Below are 23,361 nucleotides of genomic sequence, written 5' to 3'. Positions count from 1 at the left end.
AAATGGTAAAACCATCTTGTGGTGAGGAAGACCAAAATTCTGCCTAGAGACAGACTTTTGTGTGGTTCCAGCTGGCTGGATGCATGCACACCCCAAGAACAGAGGTGGGTCTGGAAGGAGCAGCAGCGCATCCATACCCATACCCACAGAAAGTATTAAAATTCAAGACAAAGAAATATTGGGGAGCTGGTTAGTGACCCAGGTCAAGACCCAGGAATAGATATTGATAGGTATGTTTGGGTGAATAAATCTTCCTTAAGGCAAGTACACACAGACAAAAAGAGAGAGTTATCTGTGGTGACTGCAGGAGGTGAAGGAGTGGGTATGGCACTGATTGAAGTTCTGCAAAGGCCTTACCTGCAGAAGTGGAGGTGTGCAAGCAAACCTGCCGCTCCTCGAGTCCCTCGCTGTGTCCTGCTGGGTACGTCCTCGTGGCTGAAGCTCACCAAACTTCTCTTCTGGCTCGGGTGTCCCCAGAGGCACGCTCGGGCACGGCCCACACAGTTGTCTCCTATATAGAAAAGGAGAGAAAATACGTGATGTTTACATACATGCGTTATTGAAAGGTACACGTGTAAAGTTGCCAAAAGCCAATAATGTAAACTTCCCCCAAATCGCATTCCTCGGGTCTTTAATTAATGTCCACTTGACTCCCCATTTTATGAAAATACTTCTTCTTATGCTTGGAAATGTAAATCCTCTTCTGTTCCTATGTATCCTTCTTCGACCACTGCAATGAGTTAAATAATAATTTGCAGCTAAAGCTCCTTTAGTTACTGAAAAAAATAGGTCATTAATGATGTCATGGAAAAGTCTCTTTTTCTATTACTTCTCTAGGTACGTGAATGTCCACAATATTTGCAAAAGAGTGACTGTGCTGCAAATGGTAACAAAATTATACGTATTTTCTGTAGCTTGTGCTCTGCCCTCAGAAGTTAGGACCAAGGGAGGAGAGGACTGGATACTTTGGAAAGGGAAAATAAAGTAAGAACATCTGTGAAATCGCTAAGACGGGATATCCAGGATATTCAGCCTGCCACTGAATACAGAGAACAAGCAGTCTGTTTCACACACCATATCCAGTGGGTCTTAGCTCCCACACTGCACCCAGTCACTGCACACTCTGTGCCAAAGGTGACAAAGCCATCTATTCCAGATAAAACTATCTGAAAAGTTTGATGGGAAGCCTTTTTTCATCAAATGAAATTTTAAAAAATATATCATTCAGTAAAGCAGTGAAAAAGCAAACAATATTTTATTTTAATTCTAGAAAAAGAAAATTCCTATATTTAGAATAGAAATTGTCATAGTTTCCAGATTTTAAAAAATGTAAAGCTGAAGAATGAAAATGGAATTGCTAGTGAAAACATATTTTCATTTGTCTAAAAGGAAGGACAACAGACACAATATAATCACTAAACTGTTTGGGGGATAGTGACTAAGAAAGCAAGGATGATCATTAAATATATGGAACTGGATCACCCACAGTCTGGAAACCAAATATACCAAAAGATATAGATACTGAGATACGAAATTACGCTTATTATGGTATTAAAGTTATGAGAAACACACACGAAACGTGATTGCAAAGGCAGAATAAAGAGTGGGGTAACAGATGTGATACTTTCTCCTAGCTGACTGGACAATGGCAAGAAATACAATACACATGGTGAAAATATAAGCTGGTATTTTCAACACGGGAGTAAGGATTCATATCTCATGCGAGCCGACTGCAGCACATTTCCTTCAGCACTGATGGTTATTTTAGAGGTATGAAAAAGATGAAAGATAAGATTTTATTCTCAGACAAATTGATTCCATTAACGACACTGGGTTACATGTGTGCAGCTGCTAGCACAATACATCCTAATCTGTTTTGAAGATGTTTCAGAGAGAACAAAAGTCAGGATCATTCCAAAAAAGTGTGAGAAAAAGGGCCACTGATGAAACATGTCCTTCCTGGTTTTCAGCTGGGCTGAATCCAGGGAGCTCCCATATACCCTAGGAGAAGCATCTTATAAATTGGCACATGCAGTGCGTTGAGTTATATTAGTTATATATAACTTATATATATAAAAAAAATTAGCATAAGTTATACATAAACTATACTTAAGTTATATATATATAAAAAATAATATAAACAAAGGGGGCTGAGATCGGTGCTGGCGAGGGATCCTACATTTGTAAAAGGTAAAAAAAAAAAAAGAAAAAGAAAAACATGAAAGGGAATATAGCACAACATCTATGGAATGAGGATTATTTGCCGCAGACCCACATCACACGTATCTTCATGCGTGCCCAGGGTCAAAGTACAGGCAGATCAACCCTGCCAGCCGCAGGCAGGGTTCATTCCCGGCTCCGTGTGCCCACCCCCATCTGCACAGCATCTCCTGGGGGAGGGAAACACTTTTGTACACAGGCTGGGAGGCAAAGGCTGGCTGCCAACTTTACTTTTCTTTGAATAAATGCTCTCTTGGATCAGCTGCGTGCGGGAAGACTAAAGGAACTGTTAGGGGATTTAGCTGAAACTGTCTCGTAACTCTGTTTTGGGGGAGAAAGCGGCAACGACAACGACAAAAAAAAATGAGAGGCAGGAGAGGAAAAGCAGCAAGCTAACCGTGCTGGAGATCCCACCTGCCAAACGCCGGCGGAGCAGAGCGCTTGTCCGTCTGTCTGGCTGGTGAGCCCGACGATCACATGCATCCCCGTCCTGCCCCCTCCCTCCGCAGCCCTCCATCCCGCTGCGCTCCTCGCAACTTTTGCAAAACTAGCCCAAAGCGGAGGCATTTTTCGCAGGCAGGCTCCTTCAGCCCTCTGCGTCTCCTGGGGGGGGGGGAGGTTCGCCAGCTGCCAAGGCTCTCTGTTTTCCCTGTTTCCAAATAAAGTTCTGGGACTTGCGGAGGAGATTTCTGCAAAAGCAAACGATAATGATTGCCCTCAGCAAGAAAGGCTCATGTTCTTCTCAACTCTGCCTCGCTCTCTGCGCCTTTGGGCTGGCATTGCTGGGAGATGTGTCCCGGGCTGTACCCTTGGACGATCAGGATTATTACCTGCAGGAGATTAGCAACAGGGATCATTATTATTCCTTTCCGTATCCCGGTGAAGAGTTTTTTCCTTTCACGGAGCAACCTGGAGAGGAAGGACCTATCCGTGCTGCAGCGACAGAGGAGCACCCAGGGTTCAAACCGAGCAGGAAAGAGTTAAAACCGAAGAAAAGCAACAAAAAAGGAAAATCCATTCTTGAAACTCCACCAGGTAACTTTCCACCTCCTCCTCCAGAGCGTGGAGTCTGCTGAATCTCATGCTGACTGTGACTTTTAACATTAATGAATATCCAGTTAATGGCAGTCTTGGTAATAATAACAGTAAATGTGCTCGTGGTGATGCTGATGACAACACATTTATTTTTAATATCCCACAGAACAGAGCTACGGAACTTTTGTGGGGTTTTTAACCCTTTCCTCATCAAGTAAAGAGGTTTCAGAGTGGTAATGGATTATTTATGCTGCACTCTAGCTAGTATAGGGAGTTTTCCTTCTTAATTGCACTTGACAACTGGCTTGCTGTTAAAGCTGCTGTTCTCTAAGGAAAAGAAGAGAGACAGATTCTGTAGTAAAAGCTGATTGTATATGGTAACATCCTACTTTATCCTTTGTCATTTTAATCTGAGAGGTTCCTGAATTAATTTTACTTATAAACCTGTGAATTTCTTTGAGATTTCACTTTAAAGGACTCCAGAGGAAGATACGTAAACAAAGATCTTCCTGTAAAAGACTAAGCCATAACAAGCTCAATTTAATTATTGACCTCTAAAATAAAGAAATTACACAGCAACAAAAATGCCTTATAACAAAAAAGGCCATGCTTTATTCCATTTTCTATTTTCTGCATTTGATTAGATGAAAATATGCAGTTATTAAAGTTTGCAGAATCTTGATCAGCTTTTACCATCCGGGTTTTCCCACTGCACCACCTTGAAAGAAGAGTATTTTCTTTCTGTGTTTTCTGAATGTACGGTAGGTACTTTGCTGGTTTGGGACACTTAGGAGTGAGTTTGGCCCGTGTGATGAACTTTAGAGTTGTAAAATTTGGGGCCAAATCCCACTCCCCTACAGCTGAACTCCCCTTTACTTCAGAAGGAAACTTTTAATGTTAGCTGCTCGAGCGTAGGGCACAAAGTTTGCAATTTAGAGCCATTAATACCTGCAGTACAGCAAAACAGAGGATCAAGGGTTGTAGAGTGACATTAACTTTTCCCTGTTACACCTAACAGATAATAAAGAAAATATTTTCAATTTAATGTTAACACTAACAGAAATTAATTAGCCTTTGATTAGCAAAGATATGAGCGTCTATAATAGTTAATAGTGATAAGAAAATACCATTTCTGAAATCTGGAAAACTGTTTGTGGGGCAGCCAGTTTGGATTGCCCGTGTAACTCAAGGCTGAAATCACGGATGACAGCAAATACACCGTGTGTGAGGGAGCAGAGACACGAGACATCTGTGCCCGTGGCTGCCTCGGGGACCAGCAGCTAGACAGCAGCTTCCCAAGCACACCGCACTGCCTGGACTGTCTCAAGGACTGGCTGATTAGGTTTATTATCTAACCATGGGCAACGTAGGGGTTTTAAAGCTACCTAATTAAGTACCAGGCTTTTTCTTCTTCATTGTGGTGGAGGCAATAGTTTTCCAGCCTGTAGTGGGATGTTCTGCAGTTGAGCTCTGCTTTCACCTTCCCCGTTGGCTTTTTCCCCAGTTTCCCCGGCACCACGGCTTCAGACATACTCCACCAAACATGGAGCACCATGACAGCGATGAGGATAGCATCCAATCTGTGAGGGCAATGTTCATTTCTCTTTATGGACAGGCATCTTCCTTGTTCCCCACCCGCTGCACTGAGCACCTTACAGGTGCAGAGAAGGCAGCAGCTGTACAAATAACTACCTCCATCATTATGGAACACTCATCCCTTCCAAACCTGGTTTGGTTCATGCACTGTAGGGATAGCAGTACAAAATTCAAACTATTTTACACTGCTGACCTACTAGGGGAGCATACCGAGGTTTTACGGGTAGTCTGAATTTCGTCATTTCCTAAGAATGTTTGATTTTACCGATGGAATCACATTCATTTTTCTGCGTAGGGAACGATGGAATTAGAAAAGGATAAAAAGACCTCCCCAGACCTTCCGCAGAAAACACTCCATTGTGCGCCAACCAGTTGACTTGTGCAAGTTTCATCTCCTGATTTACTGCATTTTACTTTCCACCCTACCTGACTCTCTGAGTCCAGGCAGTCATTTTATTTCTGCAGTCAGGTGAGATCCTTCCTCAGCCTCCTCCTCTTCTTCCACATGGCCAAGCGCAAGATGAAGGGGAGCACGGGAGAGGCTCGTGATGTACCACCAAAAGCAGCTGGAAATAACTCAGTCCTTGCTGCCACAGCAGGCACATGTTCTTTTGGCACAGCTGAGCTACCAAGCTCAAAGCTTTCACCAGCCATGTGCAAGAAGAGGTTATAAAGCCTATGAGCCTATATAGCCTATAAAGCCTATTTTAAAAAAATAGCCAGAGGTACAACAAACAACCGATGCCCTCCACCAAGCTTTCGCTCCTTGCTCCAGCACATGGAGGCTTGACACCAACTCAACAAACCGGCTGTTAGACTTACTTTAATATGGGAAAATGCAGTGTATTTCCTCGGGAGCAGCTGAACTATTTTAACTGAAATAGCCATAATAAGCCCTAAGGCAAACACCCAGCAAAGAGAATGGTTACCATTTGTTAAAGATGTGAGTGAAAACAGGAGGTTTTTAGCAGGAAGTGTCAGGCAATTTTAACTGCAGACAATGTTAAAAATTCTGGCTATAATATTTGAAATTTCTCCTTTCTCCTCTCCCAAAGGCAGGCAAGGGCCAGGTCCTGCCGGTGCAGTGACTCCAATGCTTAGTGCCATGTCACCGTGTCACCAGGGATCGGTCTGAAATGAAGATCTGACAATCTGGCCCCTCACAGTGGTGCCTAAATAATAATACATACCTATAATTTCTCACAGTTGGCCTGTTAAGAGGATGACTAGAAATAATAATAGCAGTTCCCAAACAGATATCCATGAATAGTAACTATAAATCTGGCTGTGTAAATATATGTGTTGTGTCTATATGTATACATTTATGTGTTTATACATATATCTGGAAGTGGAATTGATTTATTGGACATGCAGTAAATACAAAAATTTGCTTTTTGTGAGGCTCACTGGCAGTCGGGGCATGTGGGATTAATTAGTTGTAACAAACAATAGTCTGGCTGGGAGCTGGGATGAAGAAAGCGGAGGAACGGGAACGTGTGATCTGCCCTTTGGCTGAGCAGCTGGTACTGATCAGCCCTAGCTTTGAATCAAAGTTGCAATCAAATATAGCAGTCTGAAGGACACGGCACATAACAGATGACACAGGCTCAATTTATTTAAGCTGATTCCTGAAGGTGGTGAGAATATAGATATTTTCAATCTGTGAAATATTAATGTAGAAAGAAAGCCTATTGATGCCCGTGGGGTTGCAATGTGTTGGGGTTTTTTTAAAGTATTATTAGAATCAATATTTGCAAATACTCGATTCAGATTACAGTTAAAAATATCAGCCTGCCTCCTTGCCCTTTAAATGACTCATAAATGAAGTGGTACTAGGTCATCCTTGGAAGGTAAACAGTTGGATTGACAGGTTTCTGTATATACATGTTTCCATTTTCTAATTCCATCCTTGTTTGTCTAGGCCACTATCCAAAGCCCATTCAAATCAGTGGAAAGAGTCTTGTTAATGTCAATGTTTTTCATTTATGAGGCCTTTAATAGAGTTTAATGTATGCCGTCTCAGCTACCATCTGTGGGGCAGATTCCTACAGATGGTTTGGGGGTCTGTCTGCATACAGGCAAAAATTCATCACTGTGAGGTTTATGGGGCTGAGGTCCCCACGAACGCTGCTCAGTGTCGCACATCGCTCTGGGTTGTGACTCAACAGTTCCCATTCTCAATCCTATTGCGCCCAAACCTGCCACAATTAAATCTGCAATTTTGATTTGTTTACAAAACTTATACTTGTTATAGTAGTTCTTGTTCTGGCCATACCTCAGTTCTGACTGCCTTTAGAAAATAAAGGAGTAACATTTATTTATATGGCAGGGCTCAGAATGGGATTCTAGTGCACATCTATTTTGTATTTCACAGGTCTTCCAGTGTTGGATATCTGCGCAATCCAACATGTGTGTGTGTGTGTAGTAATCATGATTTCTTTTGCCTTGTCTTATCTGTTGCTTTCCCCAGGCTTGATGAAACTCTTCAGATTCATCACTGTTTACTTTCCCCGTATTTGTTTATTTTTGTGTAATGTTGCCACCTGTTCAACAATGTAATTCTTAAGGTTTTTGGTTTGTTAGGTTTTTTTAATTTATGTAGTGCATAGGAATCTCTGGGATGGGTCAAGATCTCACTGGACCACGTGTCTGAGGAGGAGTCAGCAAGGGAAGGCAAAAAGGGGATAAAAGGCCAATGCAAGCAACCATGAAAATTATCTTGCAGAAAGAATTTGAATGTATAAAAATAGGCTGATAGTACATTAATTGAGGCATTTATCAAGATATGAGATAATGAAGGCTTGGAGAGAGATCAATGAGTGAACGACGAGGAAAAGCTGAATCAGAGAGATGTCATTCAGGAAAAACTGGAAAGTTTTCAGTGCAAAATGGTGATGAAGACCTGAAGCGGGTGTGAAGTTAAAAACATGACAAGTTTATGGTGTTACTGGCATTTGAATGGTGAATTTGTTGCTAGGAAGAAGATCTGAAAGAGTGATATGCGAGGCATTGAACTGATAGCTGAAAGCACTTAAGAAGGGGTCACCAAGATACACCAGGTTTCCAGCCAGAACAGAAGGAAACATAGAAGGAAAAGGTAGCCTGTGAATCAGCATTGCTTGCCAAAATTGTGGATTTGGATGGGATTAGCTAGAGCAAAGATGGGAAGGGGGGAGTCTGAAAACAGGCAGGCAGGCTGAAGGTGTACCTGGAGTGAGGAGGAAATCTAGGAGCAAAGAGAGTCATCAAAGTCAAAGTTTTCTAAAGACCTTTGAAGTCCAGCGTATTGAACTTTGCTGGCACGTTGAAGATGGGGTAATGCCTCAGAGCTCTGGCTGGGAAAAAAGTAATTAGAAACCTTGGCAAGGTGCCTTTGGGCGGAACGCAAGGGCCGAAAGCCAGACGGGGCGGGCGACTGGCGTGGGTCTGGCAGGGAGCGGAGCCGGCGGTGGCTTTCGGCAGCGCGTCGGGGAGCTTAGAGGGAAAGGTGTGAAGGGAAGCGGGGCAGGAGCTGGAAATACAGAAGAGATTCGGGGGGAACGGGAAACGGGCTTTTGGCTTAGGGAACCGAGTCGGAGGGTGAAGTGAAGGTTGGGGGATGACTGCGTGCATAGTCTGGTATTTAAGAGAAGGCTATGCAGTGATAAATGACTCATATAGGAACTAGGAAGAAATAAGCACAGGATTATCCATGTGCTGGGTAATTACCAGTGCTGCTGTTTTCTAGCCCACTGGTATCCTCTCTCCTAAACCTTGTAGCTGGCTTCCATTCCTGAGAAGCCCAGAGAAAGTGGAGCACTCCTGTGACCTAGAATGTAGATTGTAATTTTAAAGCTTTTGCTTAAAACTTCTTATACTAGCAACTTTTAAGAATGAACTCATTGGCCTTAGGTGCATATCCCATGAATTTTAATATGACCTGTATCACATCCTAATTGCCAGATGTGACAAGCAAAGATGAAAACCTGTGGCTTTTAATGAGCTTTCTTTCATCTACCAGCTTCTATTTTCTCCTTAGGACTTCTACAAATATGTAGAATAATGAAATGTAACATAGCTATTCCATTTAAGAGCCCATCCTTTAAAGAATGTCACAACAAAAGAGGACAAAGGATGACTAAGAATGAATAATGAGCAATGCCCTCAAAACTGGCCAAACCTTTTTGATTAGCATCTTTCCTTACCCATGGCTTCAATGAATAATGTAACATGAGGAAAAAAAAAAAAACAGAATAAACACATTTGATTATGCTAGGAAAAACCGTTTTCTATGATAATTCTCCTAGCAGCCTTCTCTGAATTCAAACTAATTTTTAAGGTGAGAAAAATACCTCTTTAAAAAGGGGATGGTTTCACTGAACAGATTTTAATAGTATGAACCTGAGTCTAGACTTGTTCCTGAAATGCCAGCATATCACGGGTCACTCTTATTTGAATTCATTCTTGGTTTTTAATGTTATTCTCTGTTCAGTGAGCTGGCTAGACAGGTCAATCCGATGGTTCACAATCAAATTTCATTTATTTCTTTTGGGTTTGGAATGAAGACTTCTGTCAGCTATGTGAACTTAGAATCTGTCGAAAAGATGAAGTAGTGGAAGTGGAAAGTATGGTGCAGAAGAAGTAATTTCTTGAATTTTCAATGTCTGAGCCTTTTTATTCCTGGGATTTTTGAATCTTGCCCAATTCACTGTCTATGTAAAAAGCAGACTACCAAAAGATTTGTTGGCTGTGTACAGAGCTGATTATCATATTCACACATAGTCGCTGCTTGTGCTTGTATTGTTATTATGCAAAGGATGCATTAGATCTCATCTTCTTGTCAGGCTTCTGGTGAGGTTATGTCTTGTAGTACTGCTCGTTTTATAAAGCAAGGCTTTTTGAAATGAACATATAAATATGTGCCTTTAACACTAGGTTTTGGGGTACTCGAGGAAAACAGGAACAAGCAAAGCTCTGATGTAGCCAAAATTATTTGCCTTTTAATATCCAGTGATTACACATGCAAAACACTCCATAGCCTTTACTCAGCTCAAACAAACATTCACCGAGAGAAAACAGAGGTGATGGGAATGATCACTCATGTTAGAAACAGACAATCGCCTTTAATCTTTCTGTCCCTGGGAGCTACCTGAATGGACAGTTTAGTCCTATTTAATTCAATAGGCCATGAATCAAAGAGAACATTCGAGTTTCCTTCATTTTTGCATGGAATTTCATTCAGGGGTGGTCGTGGCCATCGTATCTGTGCAGTTACATCTCCAATGTAGAAGTTACTTCTCAGTAACCTGCCTGAACACACTATCCATGCCCAGACAAGAATAAAGTGCGTGGAAAATGGAAATAAGAATGTTTAGAGGACACTGTGGCCAGCCCCAAGATGGGTCTCTAACACTGCTGCTGTCTGATTATTTTCCTGATGGGGACATCTTTTCCCGAGCCACAGGTGATGCTGCTCACTGGGCACATCTACCTCTTTCAGGGACCAGCCTTGCTCCTCTGGAAGCCTTTCTCTGGCTGTTTCTGTTGACTTCAGAAGGTGGGGTTCTTACATTTCTGCTCAAGTAATGAAAAACACCTACATTAAATCGTTAGTAAAACACACGGCAATGTTAATTCACTACTTCTGATGCAAGAACGTTTCTAATTTCCTTGTAGCACAGCCAAAGGAACACTTGTGATTCCATTCCCCTGTGGTTTTATCGTCCCGATGTGGGGAAGAACAGGGTACTCGGGGTGTCTGCTGTGAGCTGGAAGGGATGGAGCACCATCAGAGAGGAGCAAGGCATTTTATTCTTCGTGCAGTCACCAGGCAGTGCTAAATCAACTTGACAAGTGTAAAAGGAAAACTGTTTCTCTTTTCTACCCATAGCTAAAAATGGCAACAAAAAAAGGTGAGAAAAACAAGAGGGGGAATGAAGAGATGCCAGATGGTGACTCAGAGAGTCAGAGCGCCTATGAAGACATCAGAGGAAGTATGTGGGGATCATTTAAAGCATCTTTAGAGTACTCGGGTTTAGCTGTTAATCTCTCTAGCCCTGTTTGAATTAAATTACAAAGGGTAGTCTGGTGAGTCTGCTGATAGATATCTAAGTCCCCTTTTGGACATAAAATACTTCCCTTGTGGTGGGTAACATACTGGCATTGGCAAGCTGGTATGTTACTGTAGGTTAAACGGAGATGAGAAAAGATAAAGGTTTTCATTCCTTATTTCCACAGCAATCTACATCATTTTTCTAAACAAAAAGAGGCTTAAGAGTGACTTTCTGATTCTGGAGGGGTGTTTAAAGGAGCTATCTTATAAACAGGAATCAGGCCCAATACACTGTAGAGTGCATTTTACAAGAATGTCTTGTAAAAAATTATGAGCTACTACTACTGTGTCAGAGCTGGAGAAACACATTTTACTCTTGGATTAGGAAGAGTGAATGATTTCCTATTCCGACACATGAGTGAGCCCCAAACCTGCACTGCGTGGGGCTGCGTCACAGTGTGTCTGCTGGGATTTGATATTGTAGAAAATCACAAAAAAGCTGGCGAGCTTCAGTGGACCATAGTGACTTCCAGTAACTATGGCTCATGGGTGAAGTTGAGTATCTGATTCAGTAGTGAAAGCACCCAGATATAGGATTAATATTCTGTTTACTTATGGTTATTTACAGTATGGGAATCCTCTGAATGTACAGGTCTGTAAATAATAGTTAATGATATAGTTCTGCTCCTGCTTTAACACAAGAATTAGCAGGATGCTGTATCTGCAAAAGTGCTGCTGCATCGAACAGTCCAAACAAGGAATGTAAGAAAAGTTGTTGTATACATAAGTTAAACATAGTTCATGTATTGGCAGCTTAGATCTCTTTTTACTTCTTTCTGCTACACAATGTACCTACTCTGTAGTTTCCAGCTGCCAACATAGAAAATATTACTTTCAAAATGAATAGTGAACCTGATTAATGGAGCTCTCTCTTTTTTTTTTTTGATTAATCACTTATAGATCTATTTTGTGGTTTATCTTTTTTTTTTTTTTTAATGAATTGCCTGACAGAATTCTTACATGACTTGGGCTGCTTGTGAATTATGCGAGGTATGTACCTGGCAATAGCGGTCTCTATAATCAACATGATTCCCAAGGACAAAGTTCAACTAACAATGCAACTTAGAACTTCATGAAGTCTATATTAAAGGATTATGTGCATTTTTATAGTTACAAACTTCTAAAAATACGGGATTTTTGAAAGAGTGTTGTGCTTCACAGCAGATTGCAATCTAAGAAAGCTCCTGTCCTTAGAAATATAGCCACAGGTAGTGATTGTTTTGGTGGTAGTGATGGAAACTGTAGTCAATATTTCTCTATTTCATTCATTGAGAGCTAATACAAATACCATAATAATCACCTCCATTCAGGAGACATGGACAGGCAAATGCTCAGTTTTGAATCCCAGTACATGGCAGACAGGTCTTCATCATCCAGAAAGAGACACTACTAGATACGATAGGTACAGCGTTCACCTGTGCCATATTGGGACTCAGTTGGCTTCAGCACCAGAGTCCTGTACTCAGGTGGTTCTTCTTTCTTTTGGACCTCAATAGCTCATCCAGAAAATGGCCAACAGAGCTTCCTAAATCTGATTTGCTTGCTTAGATTATGGGGCTTAATGCTTCCTGTAGATGATTTCTTCCTCACACTCCCACATATCACAGATTTAGCAGTTTTCTTGACATTTCCCTTCTTTTTGGCTCTACAGGGTTGATCCTCCTGGCTGGGACCTAAAAGGGAACCTGAGGTGGAACCCCAAATGTCCCTGCTCCCAGAGTTTTCTTTGGCCTGTGGAGGGGCTCAGGAGGTCTGCGGTCTCCGTTGCCCCCAGTTTTGCCTTTTACCTGTTTCCTCCTATGAACTTCAGAAAGCAAAACAGTTTCCCATTTCAAGGGGAGTTATGTTTGACAAGAGAGCACAGAGCAAGGCCAAGTATCTCCTTCCTCTAACACATCTAAGATTTACTGTAAACTGCCCGAGCGCATTAATCATTGCGGTGTGCTGGGAGATGGTGTTTGCAATGGGAGCAACTGAAAACCATCTTTCTCATTCTTTCCCAGAAATTAGAGTATTTTTATGTTCTCCTCTTCAGAGATACAGTGTTTTATGGTGACAGGTTTATGGCTCCTCTCTACTTTCAGGGTCCTCCTAAAACATCTGTCAAATGAAGGGAAAAGTTCAAAGTATCTTAGAAGAGCTGATCTCAAATCTGGATGTAAGCACTCCCTACCACCACCATTACAACCACCCTTTATGCCAGATTTGGCTTTAACACACTCTTTTTTCCCCCATACACATAACAGAGGATGTCTGAACATAGGACCAGATTTCAACCCTCCCAAAGATTTTTTACTGACTTAGAACACAGACTTCAGTTTCAGCCAAACAGCCTTTCATATGTGATTGCCTAAAAGTAGAACTTAAAACTTCAGCCTTTGACAACATGATTTTTCTCTTTTCTCCCTTAATTGCTTATGTACTGAGAAGTTACAGAAAACATTTCAGAAATAGAATTATATTTGCCATCACGAGCTGGATGGCAAGTGCCCTACCCCAAAGGCTAGACCCAGTTTTATCCCACAGAGTATTTAAACTGCACTTTCTTTGCGCACTTTAAATTCCAAGGAAAAATTCCATCGAGAACTTTGCCAAAAGTATCTCTGGGTTATATATGGCCTGTACACATGGCTGGAGGGAAGGCTGGAATTTCCCACAATAACTCTGGAGTCGGATCTCTCCGGGATGCAGGTGGCCCAAGAGCATGGGGACATGCCCCAGTCTTCAGTTCATGTCACTGGAGCAGGAGCCTTCCCCTAAGGTGAGGCAATAGCTCTTACGCTGCTGGTGAATAGAGGGCTGAGGAGAGGAGAGGATGAGTAGCCAGGGCTGGTCATAGCCAAGGTCCAGCGCACACCCCGACTAAGACAGAGAGAAAAACATCTTACAGCTCTTTTGGCAGATATTTTTTTCCTCAGGCTCCTCCGGATGCTTTCGGATCCCAGCAGAGGACTGCAGCCCAAAACTTTTGCAGGCTGCTCAGATGAGTGTCTCAAATCTGGTCCAGTTCCTTTGCATCAGGTATTTCATTAGATAAATACAAGTGACAAAAAGGGCCCCCCAAAAATCTTGTTTCCATCTTGTAGTGCAACAGATGATTGAGGGATCATATATAGAGGCAGAAAGCTGAGTCTTCTTCCAAAGACCTTTGAAAATGCTGACAAGGTGAGCCCAGGTACTGCAGAGGCCCAGAGATGGGTGCGATGCATGAGGCTCAGAGAAGAAAATGGATAAATTCCTCAGTTGCCAAACTTGCAGCCCTGGAGGAATGAGCGTTGAGGTATCTGGTCACTGAAATCACAATGTATAGCATCTGCTCTCTGCCTGAATGACTGAATTCTTTATTTAAAAAGAGAAGAAAATATGAGGCTAATACACTCTTGATCCAATTTTTCTGCAAAACTACTGCTTATTGCTTAGGATCTGAAAACCCTTCTACAAAAAAAAGAGCAATGTCTGTTTGCAAGCAATAATTTAAGTCCACAATGAACAAAGAGCAAAGCTCTCAACAGCAGCTGAAAGCATTCAGTGTTATTTTAAACTATTAAATGAAAAGAGGGGGAAAAAAGTCTTGTAGATCTACTTTCTAAATAATCCAAATCATGATGAAGGCCAGTAGCATGTGGAATACAAAATATTGCAGACACATCTGAATTGTTTGATATTGCTAATATGTAAACAGCAAATATGTACTTGGGTTTTTTGATGCTTGAATGCTAGTCAAATGGTGACCATTCATGTAGAGACCCTACACTCTTACAAGAGGAATAGAATGGGAAACTTTTCAAAGTATGATAAAAAAATGCTAGTATGGAGTTATGGAGCTATAATGCCACAGAGCTATTTGAAAAAGTGGAGAGAAGATAAGACAGAACTATTACTCTGCAAAACCATTCCATATTTCTGTTCATTAATCCTGAATCAGATTTTTTCCTCCCAATTAGCAAGTTGAAAAATTTGGAGAGGGGGGCGGGGGGGGTATGCTCAGGGAAGCTTGCCTCAAAGCTTTCTCTATTCCACAGCTTTTCAAGTGCAGAATACCTATACTTAGTAAATACTTCCAGCTCCTGTGGGTGGGAAGGAGGCTGGGCTCTCCAAGGCAGCAGCTGAGTTAGTGATAAGTCCCAAATCCCAGCCTGCACTTTTCACATTAGCACATTCATGTTTTGCAGAGGAGACAAGGATTCTCTTGGTGACAACATGGGCTATTGCTAGCATGACACTTTTCTGCAGGGATAGGATGCCAAACTTCACTGGGCAAGTAGTATAAATTAGGTTTTTTCTGAATGCTTTCCTAAGCAGTCCTCACTGGGTCCACAAGCTGGTAAATGCATTGCCTTCAGTTTAGATCTTTGGGCTTTCAGCCTTGAGCAAGTAGACATGCATGCATGCAATTTTAAACTCACTAATAACTCACATTTCATATCATTTGAAGCTTCTGACACACTTAGCTTTGAATCAGTGAAGCCTCCTATGGGCTAAATGTTTAGCCTGTGATTATGAGCCTTTGCTGGACCAGGGCTGAATTGTTAAACAAAGCAGAAGAGATGTTTAGACAGAATGGATTTTGGGAATCTTTTGCGGGCTGCATAAAGCTGCAAGATCATAGGAAGCTGGACTAGGGAAGAAGGACCTCTGAACACTCAGTCATTTGAGTTGGAGAGGTGCCTACCCTTTGGGATATTTGTCTGAACCTTGCGTGAACTGTTTCAGCTCCTTTGCTGAAGCGTGGAGCTGGAGCTTCATAACAGCTTCCCTGCTGAACCTCCAGTTCTTCCCTCCGGTCAGCTCAGAAATATCGACAGCCATGTCTTTCTCCTGGTATTTTTAGCGTTTCTCTTTCTGCAGGCAGGAAGCTCAGAGGCTTGTGAAAATGCTGAGTGCTCAAAATTTAAAAGATATTAACCGAGCGTTTAAAACCACAGAATCCTGGTGCTAGCTTGGGCTTGAGGCATTTTTTGTTGTTGTTATTGTTGGTTTAGTTCCCTAAATTGGCTCTTCCATGACAGTTTGAGGGCAGGCAGAGAGGGGGAATTAAAATGGAGGGACTACGGTATGTGCGAAGTGCCATCTTCACAACGGACATGTGAAAGCTAAAAAGTCATCTGGAAGCTGCAATCCTTTAGGAAGATGAGCAAAAGCTCATGGGAAGCACAGTTGGTGAAATGTGGGAAAGGGAGAGCCTGACTGGAGAGTGCGTGTGTGTATTCTGAGCTCCTTAAAAATCATGCCTTTTACAGAAATTACTTTAGGGAATAATTAATTGCCTTTGCAAGCCAGGCTCTGTCCTTAGATTTCTTCATCGATGATGCATTTTCCAGTGGGATTCCTGTGCTGCCCTGAGGTTTGTGTCCCCACAGTGAGCCCAAATGCCAGTCAGAGACCTGTTCCCAGGAGAAGCATCCCTCCTGCACCCCCACTTGCACCCCAGCAATTCCACTCCTCTGCTCTTTATGCTTTCCCTTTTTTTTTTTTTTTTTTTTTAATTGAAGGTAGTCACATTTCAATCCGTGCCTGGATTTGATTTTCTCATATCTTAGAGATTTAATTGTTTCTTGAAGTTTTACTTCCTGTTGCTTTGAGCTCTTAAATACTCTGCTTTCAGGGTGCTTCTCAAGGGTGCAACAGCTTGGACGTAGGGTGCTTTAAAGGAAAGAAGAAAGCTCTGTTATATGAGTTCCTAAATCTTTTGCTTTTCAGAACTTCTGGGTATATCCAAAGAACCTCTGGTTATTTTCTGTGTGCACTTGGTCAATTTTTCATCCCTTCGCTGAAACAGTTTTCCACCGTTTGGGACTTTAAATGTATTAGCCACTTCTGACTTTTTAGTACTGTTTTAGAGCTGTGCTTGAATCAACCATGCAATTAAAGAAACAAGTTCATCAAAAAGAATAATTGAGAAGCAAACAAACCAACTAAACTTATTTTTTTCTTCTACTGTGCTCTAGAAAATACAAACTGATTCCTTTTTCAGGGTTAGAAAGGAGCACAAAGTTTGAGTTCAGGTTAATTGTAACCACACAACTTTCTTCTGAAACCACTGTCTGAGCAATAGCTCCAGGCACTACGGTGACTTCTATGCTTTACGAGAAGTGTTTGTTTTTATTCATTCCTCTTATTATTTCATATGAAATAATAACAACAGATGTGATGTTAGGGAAAAAAAAAGTATAAATGTCTAAACTCACTGCTAGAGCAGACACACCAGGTCTCCATAAAACTGAGACTTACACTTTATAAAAGGTTTTAAAACCAAGTTGGATTGATTTTAGGTATTTCCTGTCACAGGCTCTCTATATAGGTCGAGTATTTAGCCCAGATGTGCAACCTGGAGGAGGGCTGGGCAGCAAGTGAGACCAGGCTGTGCAGGGTAACGACTCATAAATAAACTCTGAGGCTTAAACAGTCGCTCTCATGTCCTTAGTGATCCTTCCTCGTAGTGGGCAGCACATTTACTGCTGCTAGAGGAGGAGGGATATTAATTTCAAGGGTTTATAAGCAGAGTTGGGTGCTGGGGTATGACAGTTGGCTTGGCAATCTCTGCTGAAGTGGTCAGCCCGCCTTCGAGGGTCTTCTTGCTTGTGCACGGAGGTGTGTTTGCAACTGTGTGTTTGTCTACATGCAGAGGAGGCAAATTTTAATGTCACTTCTAATTAGTAGCATATTCTTTGGGAAGATTTAAAATTGACAAGGCTTAGTTTTTCACAAACCAGCAGGGGAGGAATGACTCTTGGAAAGATGATTCTGTACTATTCACCTAGGTCTCATTGCAGATACAGACTACTTCTATTCTGCATTCTGTTGGTAAATGCGTATTTTTAGTTTTAATCATGAAAAAATGAAAGATGACATTTCAACTCACAGCTAAGTTGATTAATGACTGCCTGCTGCCTAAAGGCATAGCTCATACTGCTTCATCATGCTGGCTCTGAAGTTCTCTGGCTCCCATCAAGAGCTAAGTCAGAAAGTTAAACTGGTACAACACAGCCTACTATGAAACCCCAAACTAAATAGCAAAGTGATTGTATCTTCATCCCTGATTTACTTGTGTTAGGCTTTGGACTGCTTCATCAAAGGAAGCTAACGCATCTGTTTCAGTATCATTTTCAGCACATTTTCCACCTTACAGAAAAGTAAAAGAAATATAGTTTGGTCTATGCTAGAGCTTAACTTGCTTAAAAGTTGAATAATGTTAAGTAGTACTGACTGGGAAGTGGCTGATTTCAGTCTTTCTCAGGAGCGGAGGTAACTATAGTAGTGGCAATAAAATTTAATGGCTCGTCACTACTAATGAGACCTCCTTTACAATCTCTCAAGTTTTTCCTGCTCTGTATGTGTGGGCTTCATGTGTATGCTAGGGAGAGTGAGAAGGTGAAAACTGGGTGATATCATATTAGTGCCACATATTTCAGTGAAATTAGGTGTTTTTAGAGAACTGCTGAAGCTGTTGACATGTATTTCACCGCTAGATCTACTATAGCCCCAGGTGTGCAATTCTGATCCTCATGATGGAGCATATACAGCACTTTCCTACGTCCTCCTGCTTGGATACTTCTCTTTTGCTGCCTGGGATCCCTGTTTTGCTCCAAAAGCGTGGCTCTGCTGCAAAATCCTTAAAGCTGGCAGAATTCTTGGTAGATGTGTATTTCCAGGGCCTGAAGTTAGGGACATTTTCCAAGGTTATTTATGTGTAAGGAATTTCCTGAGTATGCTGTCACTGTGTACAACTGATAGTGAACGTGCTATACCTGACTATGGTTATATTCTGTATAAAGTTGCTACTACAGCTTTCATAGAGGGGGAGGAAAAGAATTGCAGCATAACCCAATTTTATACTCGTACAACTGTTTTTATGCAGTTGTACTATTTTTGGTAAAATACACTCAGATGTAATTGTTAAAGTGGTTAAACTTCAGCACTTTTAAGGTGTCTCATTTATTAAGCCAGGGTTGTATCTTAAGACAGTAGCTATTTTCTGTCTTGATTTTGTACTTGTTAATGCTATTCCAAGTTTCAGTGTGTATTTTTGATGGCCACAGTTAATGTTCTTATTGTAGAATCTTTGGCATTGCAGTATGCCTCAGTGAGTTGATATTTTAAGCTATTTCTGGCGTGAAGACATTGGACAGATATGCGTTTTTAATGGTAATTTTAGTCCTATACCCAGCTATTGTGCGAGTGGTCTGTCTCAGTTCTTTTCTCCATTGTTTGGCTAAGTCTATTTGTTTGGCTCTGGAAAAAAAAAGATGGTTCTCATTTTTGATGGCTGTACTCAGTTTTGTGGCTTTAGCTGGAATTACAGAAAGTCTTCATTCTGTGCTTCAGAAAAATATCAGAGGAGACATTTTAAAATTAATAGCAAAGAATTCAGCCTTAGTCAAAGCTCATAATAAAAAGTTAAGAATTGATATGATTTTTTCAGGCTGTATTTTTTGGGGCCATTAAAGGTAATAACACGTCTTTTTCAGAGCGACTGAATACACATATTCTTTTGCAGACAAAGTAGAGGACTCGTCAGGTTTGGATGAGAGGGTACCTAGTATCACGAGCATCTGGAAACCTTTCCTGGGGCTAGGGCTACAGTGATACTTAATGCTTCCATATTCTGATGGTCTGCACTGAACACAGCTTGTCCTCGCATCATTTCTTTTGTTAATGGCCATGAGCAGGTTTGCAATATGACTCCCACCTTCATCCTTTCCCGTGTCAGGTCAGCAAGGTGATGTTCCCATGGGCAGCGAAGCAGAAACTCTGGGGTGCCTGCCCTCACCTCCCTTTCCTCTGCCTTTTTCTTCTCCTAAAGAGACACGGGGAAAGAGAGATGAAACCAGTTTAAGACATGCAAGAGCTATGGACAGCGTTTCCATACCTACCTGCCTCTCCACCTGGAGGAGGCTGCTGCCTGCAGGCATCTATGGCTATGGTTGCTTCTTCCCCCTGAGCAGAAGAACCACAGGCAGCAAGGAACGGAGCCAGGAGAAAAAAATGGGAAATGCTTCTTGTGCCCAAGCGTGCCGACTTTGTGCATGTGGGATCGGGCTCCTGCGTTGTCCACATCATAAATCACATCATCTCCTAGGCAGGCTGTACGATGGCAGCAGTAGGCAGCTCGGGGAATGTGTATGGTATCTGGAGTTTAGATTGGCCTCTTGAGTCTGAAAGTTTGGCCAGAAAACTCCCAGAGAACAGGCTTTCTGGAAATTCCTGCTTCCAGCTATGCCAGGAATAACAGAAGCTCTTCCTGCGAAATGTGCTGGTTTGTTGCATCTAGAACCAGCCACAAGCTGGGTTTGTGAGGGAGCAAAAATGTGAAAAGTAATGAAAGGGAAAAAAAAAGTGTAGTTTCTGAATCTCAGAAATGTTTTGTTTCATGTCAGACCTGACCTAGAGGATCAAGATAATTCTTCATTTATTCTTTATTTGCCTTTAATTGCTGAATCTTCCCTCAACCTTGGAAGTAGGAGAAGAGACACTTTTACCCTTGCATAGGCTCTGTACCCTGCAACTTTTCAAGTAACTGGTGGGTCCAATCCTGCCAGCTGGCGCAGAGTGTTTAGGTGGCGTAAAGAAAGCATGGAAGTGTTCGGTGTCTTTGCACCACGGGAGGGCTCTGTGTGTCACCAGTGTCAGATATGGTAAGGACACAGCTTTGGTGGCCTTGAATCTGTCTCAGGGCTTTCACTCTTGCCTCTGGCTCCAGTGGACACCTTCCCTGTCCAGGACTGGCCTTGTGCCATCAAGCAGGAGCTATTTGCAACCTCTCTGTAACTACCTCCTTTCCTAAAGAGCTGGTTCACGCATGGGTAGTGCGGGACCCATGAAAGACCATTGCAGCAAATCCTCTGCTGAGGCTCCTGGCAGGGAAAGGAGCGTGTTTACCTGGAAGACAAAGCGGTGCCTAGCCAGCAAGCTAGGATTAAAAAACACCTTCCTCCCTGCCAGGCTAAGAGGCTGTCAAAACATGGAGGCAGCCCCTGGAGAAGATGGTTGCGGAGAAGAGGCGTATCTGATCATCAGAAGCCACTCTGAGATATCAGATGGGTAAGATTTGTGGGAGCCTCACTCAGGTTTCGCCTTTACCTAGAGCCCATGAAAATACGGCTTCTCATTTAAGGAGGCTTTGGGTCAGACCTCTGACAGACCTGGGCTCAAGTGTTTGTGCCTGTTTTTTGTTGTTTTTATCTTCAACAGCAACCATAAGGATAAGTGTATGTTGCAGTGCTGTGAGAAATATTGCCCTTTCCTTCTGAGAGAACTCCCCGATGTCCTAAACCCCCGTGCAGTATTTGTTGCTTGTCCTAGAAAAATATACAGCTTTGATGCAACATTAGAGAACAATTAATGTTGTCTTAGGATAGAAAATTTTGGCATCTATTTAATCTTTCATTTGATATTTGATCTGGGACTATAATTCAGTATTTTAACTTCTATATAGGGGATTTGTTGTAAGTGCACATTGATTGCTTTGTTCTTTTAGTGCCCTGGGAATGGGTTTATAAGAAAAAGCAAATAAAAGCAAACTGTGTGTGCTTGAAGAACCTTCATCTGCCTGTACTGCTTCAATTAATCTGAGGTGCATGGGGGCTGGTAGCCTGAATTCAGGCCAGAAAAGAAACTAGTATTTTTATTGCTAGCAACACTTTGGACTTCAACAAATTCAGAAAACTGCTCAGACTGAAATCCACGGACGTGTTTCCAGGGATAAGCTGGGCCATACCAAGTATAGAGTGTGACTCATGAACATCTGCGGAAATTTCACACTTCCACGATCATATCGTCAAAACAGCAAAATTTAGCTAGACCATGTTCCCCCCACAAATGTCCTAAGACTGTAAATATAACAAATCATTTAGAAAATGGAGAACCTTGTTCTGTTTAATTCAGCCCCTACAAAGGCATCACAGAAAAAGCAATCAAAAGATATTTTCAGCAAGTAGCAGGTCAGCAGAAATGTGGGTTTACTGTTATTTCACCTTTCAGGTGCAGTGCAGTGTTAAAATACTTTGCATACCTGTGACCTCAGTATTACTTGAGACACAGGAATTAGACTGCCAGAGTTTCCATTGAAAGCTTCTGCTGTTGGAAGATGAATTATCAAGCACACTTTTCATAGGAAAAGCTCTAAAGTTAGCTCTTAGGGTAAAAATTATTATATTGACCTCATTAAGAATTTTTGTCCAAGACCATAAAGATCTAAGAATGGTATGATTAGTATAATAAGCATTAAAGTCTTCATCCCCCAAAATATATGCTTAATTGTGTGTTTAACTTACTTACCTATATCAGTAGCTTCAGAGATCTGCATCTTCTTTGTTAACTATATGTTTAAGTGTTTCGCTTAAATAAGGCCTAAATTCTGCATCTACCCTGGGATGGCCTGGAAAAAGAAACAGGGAATCAAAACCTAAAACTAAGTCTGTCTTATTACATGGGATTTTGCCATGAGATACCTGACCATACTGTGTTGGCAAGATGTGTGTTGAGTCCCCAGAGAACAAGGTGTCCAGAGAAGGGACAAGTCTATAGCCAAGTCTGATAGGCAAATGGGGATACAGAAAGAAGAAACTGGTATTAATTACAGTGATAGGTTGTTACCAGAAATAGAAATAGCATCCTAGAGCACATCGTGCTGGCACCATACCTGCTTCCCTTCCAACAGTGACAGATCATCTCTGTCGCTGCAGGTGCCTACCAGCCACTGTCAGCCCCCAACTTGGGCAAACTCTGGCCACACTAAGGCCAAGATGTGCAACGTGGTTTTGACCCTCTAAACCAACCAGCAGCATTTTTAAAGATACGTCAGCGTCCGTTGCTGCTGCTGAATGCAGTGATAACTTGGGATGTGCTGCATTACTGAAAATCACACTGGCAGCGTATGTTTTGATGGAAAATGCACAACTTAAATCATTTACAGTGGAAGGGTGATGAGGTCTTCCAATTTATCACAGTGATGTTCTTCTGTTGACTTTGGTGCTGCACGCTCAGGCCTCAAATGCAAAGCTACAGATACCAACAGCAACAAAAAATCCTGGCACTAAAACCGTTCTTTGCATAAAGAAAATTCTGTGTTAACTCACCATCAGCACTGCCTTGACCTCACCCTTGTCTTCTCTGAACTTCTGTATCTCTGTAGTGTAACATCCTTTCTCCCCAAACAAATGTTTGAAGTGCAAGGGGATTCTTACGTATTTAAAAATGACAAAGCTCCTGGAGCTAAAACACCTGTAGAATCACAAAAAATAAATAGTCAGAGTACATTCTGCCTCCAAATGTCAAGGAGACCGTCAGACTGCACAAGGCTGATATTTCTCCATTTCTAGATCTGAGCAGCCCTGTGCATGAGGAGTTAGACAAGCACAGACTTGCAGGAGTTGAAAAGAATTATAGGTATGGCTCTTAAAAATATGAGTGAAGAGGAA

General features: G+C 41.9%; 1 protein-coding gene across 1 annotated transcript in view; it reads left to right on the top strand.

Moving 5' to 3' along the window:
* Positions 1-2,761: 2,761 nt before the first annotated feature.
* CPXM2 (carboxypeptidase X, M14 family member 2) overlaps positions 2,762-23,361 on the top strand; it is an 80,127-nt gene continuing 59,527 nt past the window's right edge. Inside the window, exon 1 of the mRNA XM_052799588.1 lies at positions 2,762-3,255. Within this exon, the coding sequence (XP_052655548.1) occupies positions 2,928-3,255 (328 nt within the window). The 5' untranslated portion in view covers positions 2,762-2,927. The remainder of the gene's footprint in view (positions 3,256-23,361) is intronic.

Source organism: Harpia harpyja, chromosome 10 (genome assembly GCF_026419915.1).
Source record: "Harpia harpyja isolate bHarHar1 chromosome 10, bHarHar1 primary haplotype, whole genome shotgun sequence".
Classification (NCBI taxonomy): domain Eukaryota; kingdom Metazoa; phylum Chordata; class Aves; order Accipitriformes; family Accipitridae; genus Harpia; species Harpia harpyja.
Note: the sequence above shows the minus strand (reverse complement) of the source record. Positions and strands in the feature narration are given on the sequence as shown.